The sequence below is a fragment of the Lissotriton helveticus genome, chromosome 7 (assembly GCF_964261635.1).
Source record: "Lissotriton helveticus chromosome 7, aLisHel1.1, whole genome shotgun sequence".
NCBI classification, from domain to species: domain Eukaryota; kingdom Metazoa; phylum Chordata; class Amphibia; order Caudata; family Salamandridae; genus Lissotriton; species Lissotriton helveticus.
Window position 1 is genome coordinate 1074115902 of NC_136068.1, and position 14405 is coordinate 1074130306.

The 14405-nt window shown below is 43.6% G+C and overlaps 1 protein-coding gene across 2 annotated transcripts in view; it reads left to right on the top strand.

The window, feature by feature from the left end:
• The window catches only part of CCDC40 (coiled-coil domain 40 molecular ruler complex subunit), an 808572-nt gene that overhangs the window by 239620 nt on the left and 554547 nt on the right, over positions 1-14405 (top strand). For both annotated transcript variants that reach the window (XM_078654053.1, XM_078654054.1), the window contains one exon: positions 13700-13882. In XM_078654053.1, coding sequence (XP_078510179.1) covers positions 13700-13882 — 183 coding nt within the window. The remainder of the gene's footprint in view (positions 1-13699; positions 13883-14405) is intronic.

Genomic DNA, 14405 nt, shown 5'->3' on the forward strand with positions numbered 1-14405 from the left:
CATCCACACAACCAGCTCCATCTGCCCAAGCACCAGTGCCAGCAGGCGTACCACCACCTGCAAGGCCAGCTACAACAGGCGCACCACCACCATCATCAGCAGTGAGACCCATGCCAGTGGCATCGGCAATCCCAGCAGCTGCAAGACCAGCGACACAACGCACACCTACTGTGCCCACCCAGCCCAGCAGGCAGGTCAGGGAGCGGCGCCAAAATACAGCACGCACCGCCAGGAGGGGGATGACTGTGCGTGTGCCAGGGCTCTCAATAGAGTACCGAATGCTGCGCGTGCACCAATTACAGGCACGACTCCTTGCAGCTATACACCTGCAGCTGCACAATACAGGCAGGAATATTGCCCATCTGTCCGACCGGATGGACCTGATGACCACTGCTATGGAGGGAAACACTGCGGCCATGGTTAGGCAGCGAAACCTCTGCTGCCGCCGCCACCGCCAGCTCCTCACACGCCTCACGGCGTACACGCGCTCCAATTATGTTATTGGGAACGCCACTTCCCAGCTGGCCCGTAGGTCTCTGACCATGCAACTCCAGATGGTCCAATGCAATCAGGACGTGGCACGGGCACTGGAGCAGGTAACCACTGCTGTCCAGGCTCTGCAGCCAAATGGCCATGGCCATGCAGGAGGGGATGACACAAGTGAGGGGACATCTACTCACAGCAGCCTGTCTTCGTCACATGGTAGTGTTCCATGCCGCAGCAGCAGGCCCACTGCGGCATCACGTGCTCAGTCGGAGGAAGAGCCCGAGAGGCGCCTGGGAGCCGCGCGCCGGAGGCGCCAATGACATTGATATCCATAGGGCAGGGACATGCTGCTGTCATAAGCATGCCCCCTCCAAAATGTCGAGTAGTATGCAGCAATACTCCTCTAATGTTACAGTTAGAACAAATGCCATATTATTGTGCAACCAACAATAATATTTATTCTATGATAATACATCAGACTCATGTCATTATTTACAGTGTCATGCATGAGTGAAGTGTTGGGTGAGGGGGGTGTGTGCACTAGAAACAGTTCATAGTGATTTGGTTGCGCCGTCTGTGTCCCTCCGCAGGATTTTCCCCGCGTGCATGACGCGCATGTGCAGGTGGGCATTGGTCCCCTTCAGACTCACTGCCAGAGATGTCAACAGGGATCCTGCGCTTGGTAGCAATGTTGTGAAGTATTGCACACACGGCCACGATGCGGCAGCAGACCTCAGGACTGTATTTCATGGCCCCACCTGTCTTGTGCAGTATGCGGAACCTGCTTTTCAACAGCCCAAATGTCCTCTCAATACAATTCCGTGTGCGTATGTGTGATGCATTAAATCGCCGTTGCTGTGGTGTTGCAGGGTTGAGGTATAGGGTGAGGAGGTACTCACGGAGTGCATAGCCGCTGTCACCTGAATGAAAGGAGCAGAGGGTGAGTGCCTGTTCTGCGCAGCTACATGATCACAGTGTACAATTGTAGGGCATGTGAACTTACCTAGTAGGTGTCTTTCCCCAAAGTCTCCCCTGGCCAGTCGTGTGTGGATGCCGCTGTGCCTGAAGATGGAGTCATGTGTGCTCCCCGGGTACTGTGCCACAATGTCCGTGATGATTGTTTTTGCATTGCACACCATCTGAATGTTGAGGGAGTTGTAGCTTTTACGGTTGCGGTACATGTACTCAGTTTCAGCAGGTGGGCAAATATGGATGTGTGTACAGTCAATACATCCAATGACGTGTGGGAATTGCGCTACATTGTTAAATTGCAGCTTGGTCTCATTGAGGTCCTGTTGGCTGGTGGGGAATGATATATAGTGGTGTAGCCGGGTCAGCATTGCCTCCAGGAAACTACTGAGGCAGCGGGACATGGTGGGCTGGGATATCCCCCCTGCAACCGCGACCATCCCCTGGAAGCTACCGGAGGCCAGGAGGTGCAGGCAGCACAATACCTGCACATGTGTGGCCACAGCATTGGTCCTCCTTGTAGGGTGCTGCATCAGGGGGTCTAGGTCCCGGATGAGCTTGATAATCATAGCCCCACTCAGGCGGTACTTGGCATAGATTTGCTCCCTGGTTTGGCCCAGAAGGGTGACCCGCTGCCGGAAAATCCGGTCCTGTATCCTCCGTCTGTTGCGTGCAGCTCGCTGCAGCCTACGCCGCCTCACCAGCATGTAGAGTCCAGGCATTGTGGGAATCCCCAGGCTCCAGCTGCATGTCCTTAAATGTGTTTGGTCAGCCCTGCACCTGTTGGCACTAACCTAACTGTTTTTCAAAAATATTTTTTTTTCGCTACTGGTTACCACCTGATTTGAGTTCTTCTTAATTTGCGCGTCGCTATTAGCGACTTTATCGTTTTTCGCTATTACCGATTTTTCATGAATGCCGATTGCGACTAATTTGCGAGTTCGCAATTGAATTCGCAGAATCCATGGATTTTCGCTATTTCAGATTCGCAATTGCCCTTCTTCCAGGATTCTGCGAATTTAATTGCGAACGTGCAATTTTTATTTTGCGAATACGCAATTTTGGTATTTTCTGTTTCTTGAATTGCTTTCCGTCAAATTGCGCTCGCAATTGCGAATTCGCAGCTATTGCGAGCGCAATTTGGCTTCATGAATCTAGCTGTATGTGATTTGCCCAGAATCACAGGAGGTTTTTGGCGTCGTTACCGAGACTCGAACCCAGATCCCCAGGTCCGAGGTCGAGTGCCCTAGCCGTTAGGCCACCTCCTCTCCCCACACAAACTAAATCTAATGGGAAAGAAAAGATAAAATATTACAGAATTTAAGAAACATAGTACACAAAAACAACTTGACGTCTTTTTTATCATCAAAAGAGAAACAGCCCACAATGAAAATCTGTTTACGCACTTCACTGCAAATGCTGACGGCAAGGGCCAGGACTTCATGAAACTGATTGCTCGTTCCCACACTCTCACATATTGTAGAGCACGGTGTCCGTGAAGCGGGTACTGCGTTACACATTTACTTTAAAAAAAATAATGAAACTGAGCACGGCGTCCCTAAAGTAGGCGCCGCACTCAGCATGCAAATTTATGAAAAAATAAAAGGTGAAACAACATAGCCATTGTGCCGTGAAAGCTGTGGTGTTGGGGCCAGTCACTTTTAAAGTTAGAGCAGCATAGCTCTCTATACGAAAAGCGTCTGCCATTGTCCTGTGTGGGCAAGCTGCAGATACAAGAAAAAGCAGCTGCCATTGTCCCCATTAGTGAATAAACAAAATAGAGCTCACCCACTTATAATGCAGACAGTGTAACAAGCCAAGTAAAAGGTACAGTCGTAATGTGAGGTAACAAATGCAGACAAGGCGGTACCAAGGAGGGACTAACAATTTGAAAGAGTTGAAGTTGAAAGAGTTTTGTATAGCGCTCTACTACCAAGCGGTTTCTTGGCGCTGCAGCCTACTTGCAAATCAGAAACCAGCATTCACAAAGGACAATGACACAAGCCAATGACAAATATGGGTGGAGAGTGGGAGGGGCTTCCAGTGCATACCCCAATACAGCATGCCTCGCAGAGCCAGCAGACCATGAGACTCGACCTAAAAAGAGACTTACCTGAAGCTCCTGGCTGCCTACTGCGCCGCTCCTTGGTCTTCCTGGTCCCAGCAGCCCATGGGACAGCATCACAGACTCTCTGTGCAATCCGGTGCTGCTGTCATTCAGCGCAGGGATTGGCCTGAGCGGGCTGGTTTGACGCTCTGCTCATGCACAGGAGTCTGTGCTATTTCTCTGTGCAATGCAGCCGGGTTGGAGAAACCAAGTGCACATGTGTGTTTGGCCGGCTGAAGACTGTCGGCCAAACACTCATGTGCACTTACAAGCGCACCAACCACTCCTCCCATGGCCTCGCGCCTACCCCTCCCTACAGCCCTGGCTCTCAGCCAGCAGCAGAAAAATAAAAACAATGATAAAATATTGTTTTATTTTTCAGCTGCTGGCTCTCAGCCAGTGGGGCAACGCTCCTCCACCATTGTGTAGGAGCCTCCCCTGCTAACAATGCTATCACCGTGTATCATTTGAACAAGCAGGGCGACACCAAGTTGAGGTCAACATCGTGCATAATTTTTGTTAAAGCAACTATAGCACATTGGCATACATAGCTGTAACAGAGTAATGTAGTTGAGTTACTTTAAGTACTGCATACAGTGTGCACATTGTGCCATGCAGTTTATTGCAGGTATAGGAGTCAGGGTCCATCTCGCGTTGCTGTAAAAAGGATTGAATCACCCCAGAAGTCTTTTGGCTGTCCCTTAGAATGTACAGTGTCGGTATAAGGTTCAAGGTTCAAAAGTACTTTATTCGGTTAAAAAAACAGAGAATAACCATGAAAGTAGCATGTAAAATACTATTTACAATGGGTAGAGTGACCATTATTTAAAATCACAGCAAAAAGACATTTAAAAGACATTTAAAAGACATAAATACATCATAGAAATTAATTAATACAAAGGGTTTTACGACAATTAAAAACCAATTTAAGAAATTCGGAGAGTGACGCTACCATAAAAACAGTTTCCATTTTTTGAAGCTCTAAAAACGCAAGGCGGCATCTATATACATTTAAATCTTTAAGAATTGGGATGATAAGTTTTCTACGATAATAAATATAAAATTTACAACAAAAAAAAATGTGAATGTCGGATTGCGGGGACACATTATCACATGGACAGGGACACAGATCTTTCAGCCAACAATTCATCTCAGGGAAAGATAATAACCTAAAACAATGTTGAGTCTGAACCGGGTTAAAAGGAAACGTTCATGGTTAGTCATGTATAGGGATAAATAGGGCTGTAGTTTCTCTCCACTTATGATCGCCTGGTGGGCAAAGACAGTCTTTTTTTTTCACCTCCTCTAACCGTCGTTTTTCCATGAGGTGGTGGATACACAAGTTTTTTAGCCCACTTCTTGAAATTTGTACCATAGATAATGGGTCCTCAAAATATTGAACAAAGCCCAGTTCTTCAAGAAAATTTCTAACATAACATATCCATTTAAATTGATTAATATTATCAAGTACTAGAACGTCCTTTAAAATAGCCCGGTTGACCACACATTAATCACTTGTCCAAACCCTGTGCCAAAGGAGAATCGGCTGGATCTTAATTATGTAAGTAATGTACACCAAACCCAGTTCAGCATGGCATATAAAAGTTGCAATACTTTCTGGAATGGACAAGATGTGCCGTAAAAATTTATTTTCCACGGTTTGAATCGTACTAACATTAGAATAACCCCATAATCCAGAACCGTATATAGCTACCGCTATACAAGTGGCATTGTAAATGGTTAAAATTTCCCTTATGGGTTTTTTCCCCAACTTTTTTATAAAACACTTTAGGGCTATAACAGTTTTAGAAAACAACAGAGTTCTAGCGTTAATTGCACTAGTCCATGAGCCACTTTCATGAAACAAGATGCCCAGATACGGGAAAATAGAGGTCTTCTCTAAGGGATTGGAGTTTATAAAAATAGGCTTCAAATGCCTGCTTGTTCTTGTCCCACAGTACATAGAAAATGTCTTGGAGCAATAAATTTTCAGATCCAAGCTAAGCATGAAACTATTAAAAGATGTAACCAAAGTTTGGGGTGCGTGCCATCAGAACTGCGTCGTCCGCATACAGTAGTGCAGGGACAGGTCTCCTTCCCACCATAGGCATATCCCTGCCCTCCTGCACAAGGCGAAGCTCCAGACCATTTATATATACTAAAAACAAAAAGGGTGCTAAAACGCACCCTTGGCGTACACCATGACCAATCCCGAAGTGTCTACTACATTCACCCTCCTTCCCGTACCGGACCGTTGCAGTGGCCCCAGAATATAAATCTCTCAGAAAGCATATAATAGCCTTATCTACCCCCAATTCAGCCATTATTTCCCACAGCTTATTATGGGACACACAATCAAAGGCCGACGATAAGTCGACAAAAGTTAGGTATAGACGTTGTTTTCTAACCCTTATATACTTCTGTTGTAAAATAAATAAGTTTAACCCCTGCTCTATGGTCCCTAAACCCCTTTGCAATCCGTATTGGAAATCGCTTATCACCCCATTTTCTTCTGCCCAGCTTTGCAGCTTAACTAAAACCACTCTACGAAGAATTTTTATGGAGGAATCTAAATAAAGATATTGGCCTGTAACATGTGCAATTCTGCCTGTCTCCTTTCTTAAAAATCGGGACAATGATTGACGTAAACCAGGTAGGGATTAGGCCTTTTGCCAAAGCAACATTAAAAAGCTGGACCAGCATTGGCCCCCATAAATCAGTATTAGCCTTATAAAGGTCAGCAGGTATGCCATCGGGTCCAGCCGCCTTACCCCCCTTAGTTGCCTTCAGGCTCGCAAGGACTTCGGGAAGAGTTACAACCAAATCTTTTGGTAGATCCATATTTACCAGCATGGAATCAGAACCTGTATCGGGCACTAGTTCAGCAGTCATATAGAGGGAGGAAAAATGAGTCACCCACTCATCTTCTGTAATGGCAATTTCCATGCGCGCTTTATTATCATAAAGAAGCGGAGTATTTATAACCCTCCAGAACGCAGCCTGATCCCTTGATTGTGATGCCGAACAAAGTTCATCCCATGCCTCCCTTTTTATCAGATCCTTCCTGTCTTTCAGTACTGCGTTGTAGTTCTTCCTCAATTCTCTGATTAGAGTTACATCCCGAGGTCTCTGGTGAATTGCATGTTTAAGATTGGTTAAGGCTTTAGTACACTTCTTATCAAACCATTTCTTATTAGTCTTTAGGCAATGTTTACGTGTAACCCACAAAACCTCTTTAATTGTAGTAGCAATAATTTTAAAATGAGCTAAAATATCATTACTCTCTGCATGTTCATCCAGGCGGATCAAAAAGCTATTCATACACTTATTCACCACTTTAGACAAAAAATCATCCGGGACCACTTTACTCCATTTAAGAGTATAACCATTTTGGGTACCTAACTTCACATCCTGCGCCATATACTTAGAGCTTGGTGCATTTTGGGATGAGACAAATAGGTTCTCCATTTCTACTGCCTGTGGGAAGTGATCACTTAATGCTAAGTCTATTAAGCTATAGCTAGTCAATCTTCCAGCAGAGCTGTTTGAACAAAGACTAAAATCAATGATAGTCGAGGCCCCCCTACCCACAAAAGTTGGAACAAATGACGCTGGGTGGTGGGCTATCTCATTCGTAAACCCCAAATCATAGTTAAAAATCATCTCGTTCACTAAATCTCCAAATAGGGTATGTTCGAAATGCGTTAAATTAATATCCTGTTCCAACATCAGGCCGCATATACCCTTTTGACCCTTTTTGCACAATGAGCAGTTAAAGTCCCCCCCCCCCATAATATCATTACTTCACCCCTTTTTTTATCAATTTCAGATTGTATATCTTCAGTTAACATTGCTAGTACTTCCTTAATCATGCTACTTGGGAGGTTATTATAGAAATTTAAAAAGACAATCCTAAGACCCTTCCTTGTGCCTATCTTTTGGTAATAACTGGATCCAGGGGAGAAAGAAATCCTATCATATACTAACAAGTTTGATATATACGTTATCAGTCCTCCCTTAGGTCTTCCATATGAACCCCCCACCGCAGGAGTAAAAAAGGTTTTGTAGCCATTTAGATGTATCGGTGTAATGACCCAAGTTTCTTGTAGGGCTAAAATGGCTACACCAGTAATCACATCATCCCAAGATGGATTAAGGACTTTTTGTTTAATGCCTGCCACATTCCAAAAGACCACCTTACAAAAATCTTCTTTAGACAACACCTCTACTACATCCCCTACTTGGCCACCCAGCCTCCCTTGTGTTATCGTAGGCTCCACTCGAATTTCGCATAACGCATCACGCCCTGATGAGTTAATCTCCCCCCGACTTGCAGGAATAGGTGGCTTAGATACCTCTTCCGCCTCTGGGAGTCAATCCACCATTTCAAGACAATCAAAACGATTATGGCATGGGATAAGTGGGGGAGGAAATTGCTGATGTCCAAGCCATCCTGGGTCCTGCCTTTGCAGGAAAAAATGAGGAATCCTCTCCCTACGTTTCACCACAGTCCACCCATCTTCATTCACCCATCCCCTTTGTGTATTGTAATGATTCCTATCTACACCATTTCCACCCCTTGGATAACGGCTGTCCCTGGTCCAGCTCCATCTGCTATCCGCTTGTTCCGCTTGAGAGTAGAAATAGGGTAGTGCCCTAGCCACGATGGACAAGTCATAGTTTCTAGGGGCCCTCGTTGTGATGTATTCCACAGTGCGGGGATTTTCAAAAGTTATCACCACACAATCACCCTGTGCCCTTTTTCTATTATACCCAATCCACGGTACCCTTTCTACCATCAAAATATTGCTGCTAGTAGCTGGCGGGAGAGGGTAATTATTGTTAAGCCAATGGAAAACCTTATTTAAGAGTGCCCCATTGGTTTCAGTGGATTGTGCTCCCAGTTCCGGGACCCCAGTTAAAACCACAACATATGGTGATGCTCTTGGAGGTAGATTTATACTTCTACGCACATCAGTTTTAGCTGGTTGGCCTTTATCAGGTAATTGGACAGGGGTTTGTGGAGCTGATACTTTCTTAGCAGGTGGGGCAGAGCTTTTAGGTAATGATTGGGTTTTTAATAGCTGTTTACTAGAGAGATTACCTTTTTCAGGATTAGTTGTACTTGATGAGATACTATTTGGGGCGCCCTTTGCCCATATAGGGCCAGAATTATTAGATGTAGTTGCTATGGCTTTGGCCTTGGCCGCACTTAAATTGGCTATCCGTTTGGCCAGAGTATCATACTGCATATGAGTGTCTCTCTTCAATTCTTGAATTTGTTTCTCAATCTCCTGGAGAATTTTTGTCAGTGGGGTTAATAGATTTTTCATTACAGTCTCTAGCATATATAACATTGTATTCTCTTGTCCCCTGCTAGTATTAACACTTCCCTTTGGGGTACTATTTCTAGGGCTATTGGAGATTAAATCAGCCATTGAGTCGTCCAATATGGTGTCATCTAAAATAGCTAAGGGCAGTATGTTGGGGGGCAGGCCGTCTTCTCCGTGTATATCAGTATCAGTAGCAGTAGCAATAAGTGCATTACTTGTATCTTTGGATAAATCTTTACCACGGGGTTGAATAGGCATAATTTGGTTCACTTTCTTTTTAGGAATTGCCCCCTCCTTTACCCCCTGTAACACGACATTTGTATCTTTGGGTGAGGCTGCTGTATGTATCAAGACACTAGTAGATGGCTGGGGGGGATGGTAGGTATGAACAAGGGGAGTCTGGGTAGAGTTAGGGATTTGAGAAACAGCTGTACTAATCACATCCATAAGTAATATATCACTCTCTGGTCTGTTAGGGCTCCGTACATTGGCAAAATGGCCCATAGAAGACCGTTTTGCAGAAGCCAAGTCCTGCGATACCCTTCTTTCAACCAAAGAGATCCCCTCGTCTAACAGTGTATTTGTTCTTACGATAAAATCGTCTAGAGTGCCTGTTAATTTCTTCCTCCCCGCTACTGCCCTGCTTCTTGTCTCACGCATCTCCATGCTGATTATAAGGTATCTCTTGAGGTAACTGTCTTAAATAGATGTACCCGCCCTTGTAGAACAAAAAAACCCTGCTCAATGAATACAATAATGTAAGCAAGATCTATTCAAGCTACCCACCCTTTGGTGGCGTACAGACAGTCAAATGGCAAATATGTACTGCTCGAAAAAAATTTGGTCAGGATTACTAGCCCAGTCCAGTCTCTTCTGGCCGATGAGGGCAGTGTCGGTATATATTCTTTACAATATATCATATCCTGAAGCCAAGCAGTGAGTTTAGGCGATTTAGCACTCATCCTGTACATCTCCACACACTTCTTAGCCAGAAAAATGATGATGGCCACACATTTCCGCGCTTTTGAGAACGTTCTCAGTGGAACCCAAAAGGGCCAACACAGAGGGGGGAGCGGCTGCCATCTCAATGATTTTAGATGAAGAATCAAATACCTTTCTGCAAAATTCTAGCACAGTGGGGCATGACCTTCATCTCGCCCTGCATTTTTTACAATGGACAATAATTTCTTTCAAGAATTTGGCTAAATGCTTCAAAGCCCGGTATAAACGGTGGACAGATTTGAATTGATCAGTTTGTGCCTGTAATTAAAGGGAATGAAGTTTTTTTCTGCCATGCTGTAGAAAAGAACGGTTCCGGGGTCCCTCACATTGGTGCGAATGTTCTACGTTTCTGACTTCAGTGAGGATCCGAACGATGCAGAAGAAAGTAACCTTTCCATACTACTTCTTAATCGTAGGTTCTGCCGTCCTCCAGTAGACCAGGATCATGCTTGGTAGGTTACAGATTTTGAACCTCATTCGTAGTATGGCAGGTGTGCCACCAAGTGACTTGTGCAGCAGATGCACAACCTTCTCCTATCCAGCTGCAGCCCCCGTCATATTCTGTGTTTCCATACAGGGTGGCAGGGATTTTTGCTGAAAGTGCTCAGACCAACAATGCAGCAATGCTTTTGATGAAAACACACAATACGAGCCTTCCAACCCTGACTTGGTGGCATGGTGGAGCCTCATTTTTAAAACATTTTTAGTGTAAATGCCCTAAGTGAAGATGTGTTAGTGAAAATGAAATGCCGATCTCTTTGAAGCATTGGGCATTTTAACCCAGCTGCAGGGGACATTAAACGCTTTTTCCTGCACAAGACCGCTATGCTCTAGGTCGGGGTGGGGGGTGGGGTACATGCTGATATTGTGTGTCAGAGTGCCCTGGATATGCTGGTTTACAGGTCCCAGTATGGAATATACCTGGTTGTGAGGGTGTTTCTGAGAGTGGAACTGTTTGCAGCTTCACTAGCGGAATTTCAGCGGTTCTCTCACCTCTAGCTGAAATCAGGAAACCAAAAGGTAGGGCAGATGGGACATTAGTCAATTTCTGACAGATTTTCCTTTACCAACAATCTTTAAATGACCCCTATGATTATTCCTCTGGCTTAATCCCCAAAGCTCTATTGGACACTGGAGTAACATGATGCCATACAGAGGCAGGGTCCCTGTCATGAGGGAGAAGCCTATATTTAACGAGTGAATAAACTGATCTTTTTTTTGTTTTTGTTTTTTGTTAGAAAGCCCACTGCTACCCAAGGGGCATTGTATTACCAAAGGAAGCTGAAATTAGTTTAAAAGCCAAGCTTTCAGTTTCACTGATTAGTGAGACCTCCCAAGACAGCAGCTTCCATTGTTTAGCAGTCAAATAGGAGAAAGATCGACCGCCAATACAGACATCTTTGGTAATTAGAATTTTGAGGAGATGAGCAGTAGAGGAAAGCAAAGCCCAGCAAAAGATGTGTCTCCGAAGGAAGTCATGACCCAGAAAGTGAAGAGCACGTTGATAGATGCAGAGATTTGAAAATAGATTGTTTGTATACCGGCAAACAATTGAATGGTTTGAGTTAAGAAGATTTAGTTGTTCAAGTTGGAAGGCCCTAGCTACTGCATTCTGAATAATTTGCAAGCTGCGAAATATTTAACCAGAAGCACCAAGATAAAGTGACTTGCCATAATGAGGATAAGATAAGATAGTGGCCTGGACCACAGACTGGTGACAGTTCAGAAGAAGGAGTGGAATGAGCATGCTGAACATCACAGGAAAGCATTTTGAAATGAGAGGAAGAAGGCTACACAGTGTTATGTTAGACACGAATAAAGATAACCTGGGACAATCGCCATATCCTGTATCCCAATTCAATGCATCCTTTTTAATTAGCTTGCTTTTGGAAGCCACTTAGAGATCTAAAAGGAGCAGAGCTGAACTACTGTTCTAGTTCTAGCAGTCTATGATCATCAGATACTGCTAGAAGAGCGGCTTCCATTCTATGTAATGGATGGAATCCAGATGGGACTACAGTTAATAGATTGTTTTTAACAATGAAAGAGGACAGTTGGCAATTGAAATCTTTCTTCCTGTTCTGAACAAGAAGGGAGTAAATGATACAGGATGATATTTACTAAAACCCTTAGGGTTGGCCGAAGACTTTTTAAGAAGAGACTCAATCATGACTTCTTTCTAGGAGTGATGAAGTTATGCAGTGTATAAAGATATATTGCATAGTTCAGTAAGCATGGAGCAATGGCTTTCGCCACTCTATTCAAGGTGTGGGCAGAAAATCAGTCAGATGACAAGCCTGACTTTATGGAAGAAGTGAGAGCAATAGTAGAAGTAATAGTCAAAGGAGTAAAGTTCCTCAAAAATGGTGTACAGCAGTGGGTATGATAACATTGCCCAGAGATGCTAATGGGGCAGCAATTTGAGTAGTAAGCAAATCAAATGAGAGAGAGAGATCTTATCAATTTTCTCATCAAGAAAACTGGAGACAGAATAACACATTTTTTAGGAGAAGTTGTCTCACCCAGTAGCATTTTGGACTCACATTGTTCTGATTTGATGAGCTGAGTCCTTCCAATACTTACATGAGGGGACTCTTTTTTCCTTTTAATTTTCAAGACCGCATCAAAATGCATGGCTTTTCTTTTTCTTGTTCCTCCTCTTTGTTCCCCCCCCTGCTCTTTTAATTCCCCCTTTGCCCTCTCCCTGATGCTTCCTTCTTCTTATTTGTGTCTGGCTCTCCAACCCGCTTCCTTTAAGGAATGATTTTTTTGTTAAGATGGCCTGGCTGCTGCAAATTGTTGCCAGGCTGTCCGTATTTGTTTTCACACCTCGCGCACACTTATTTTTATTAATATTTTTTTTACATTTTACTTTACATTAAAACATTGGCCATCTGCCATTTTAGAACAGTAAGTTAAAAAGGTTTGCCTGCATCATGTCGACTGTGTGCGCATCGGTGGGACATCTTGGAATGGATTTTTTTTTCATATAAAACCCTTTACAAGATTGCCAGCTCTGCACATGCATTAATCTTGATGAATATCGATGTTTGCAGCAGGGGAAAAAACATTGGCAAAGCTAATAGCTCAGGCTGAACTGAGACTTATGACTTTGCCAGTGCTTGTAATATATTTTGATAGCTGGTAGGTAGATGTTTTAAGAAGATAGCCTGTTGCATTTCCTCCTTATACCGTCAAGAGTTTTGCTATGCCATTTTGAATTTTTAGTACTTTTGTGTAAAAAGGAAACAAGTAGTGGTTCTGCATTGATGTTTGCTCTTACAAAGAGAAATAGTGTCTAAGGCATATATATTCCATGCACTAAAGCTATTATCATTGGATTCCATATCCTGATTGCTCACAGCAGAAGATGACTTGGAAATAGACTAGCTAAAAACGATTTGAATGACTTTGGACCACATTTGTGATACAGTCAGTGTGCCCTTAATCCCTGCTTTAAGAGGAATGAGTGTGAACCTTAATTGTAAAGTAATGGCATACTGGTCTGTACAGATCAAATAAAAAGTTGGAGAAAAAAATAGACTGTTATTATAGGAGAGAGAAAATAAATCAGATCCACAATGTGCCCAGTCTTATACGTGGGAGCACAATACAGCTGGTCAAGCTCAAATATGAGAGATTCAGAAGAACAAGAATTCCTAGTAGCTAACATTAACTTCACCTTCATGCCAGTCTATCGTTTAGCCCCTGCAGCTATGGTCTATCTTAGGGAGTGTGTCATCTTTTGTTATTTTTTAATCTTTCTCTTAGCCCTTTCCTTTCTTGTTTTATTCTCTGACAGGAACGTGCTGGACGCATGGGTGAGCTAGCTGCTGTTCGCAAACAGATTGAGAAAGAGTCACAGATCAAGTTGGGGATTGAAAAGCAGATCTTTGCAAAGCTACAGGAGAAAATTACCCTAAGCAAAGCAGCAAAATACTCCATGCAACTTATGGACAAAGCCCAGAGCAGAAAGGCTCTGATGGTAAGAATTTTAGGACTGTTTCTTCATTTGTTGTTTTCCACACAGAACTGTTTAATGTCAAGTTAACATCTTCATTCCTCTCACTAACCCCAATACTCCAGTTGCCTCTAGCCTAACCAGCTGGACAATCTGTAGACACAGCCCATCCAACTAACATATCTTACATAACTACCACTCAGCATACCTCTAGTAACGAGCCCCAAATTTTTTCTGCTTTTGGTCAATGTTTAACAATGTTTAACCCTAACTCAGCCCAATGGGAGCCTGACATCTGCCATACGTATAAATATCCCTACCTGTCATCGCATATTGCCAATTCTCTCATCCATATGAAAGGAACAATCGTTTAGAGAATGATTGAAAAGAAAAACAATTATAACACATAATGACCCAACAAATAAAGGACCATTTGGCAAAATTAGAAAATAATGAGGTACCCACAATCGTTTATCAGAAAAGACATTTGTTAATAAACGAGTACAAAATACACAAATAAACAATAATTCACTGATGCTCACAAGGT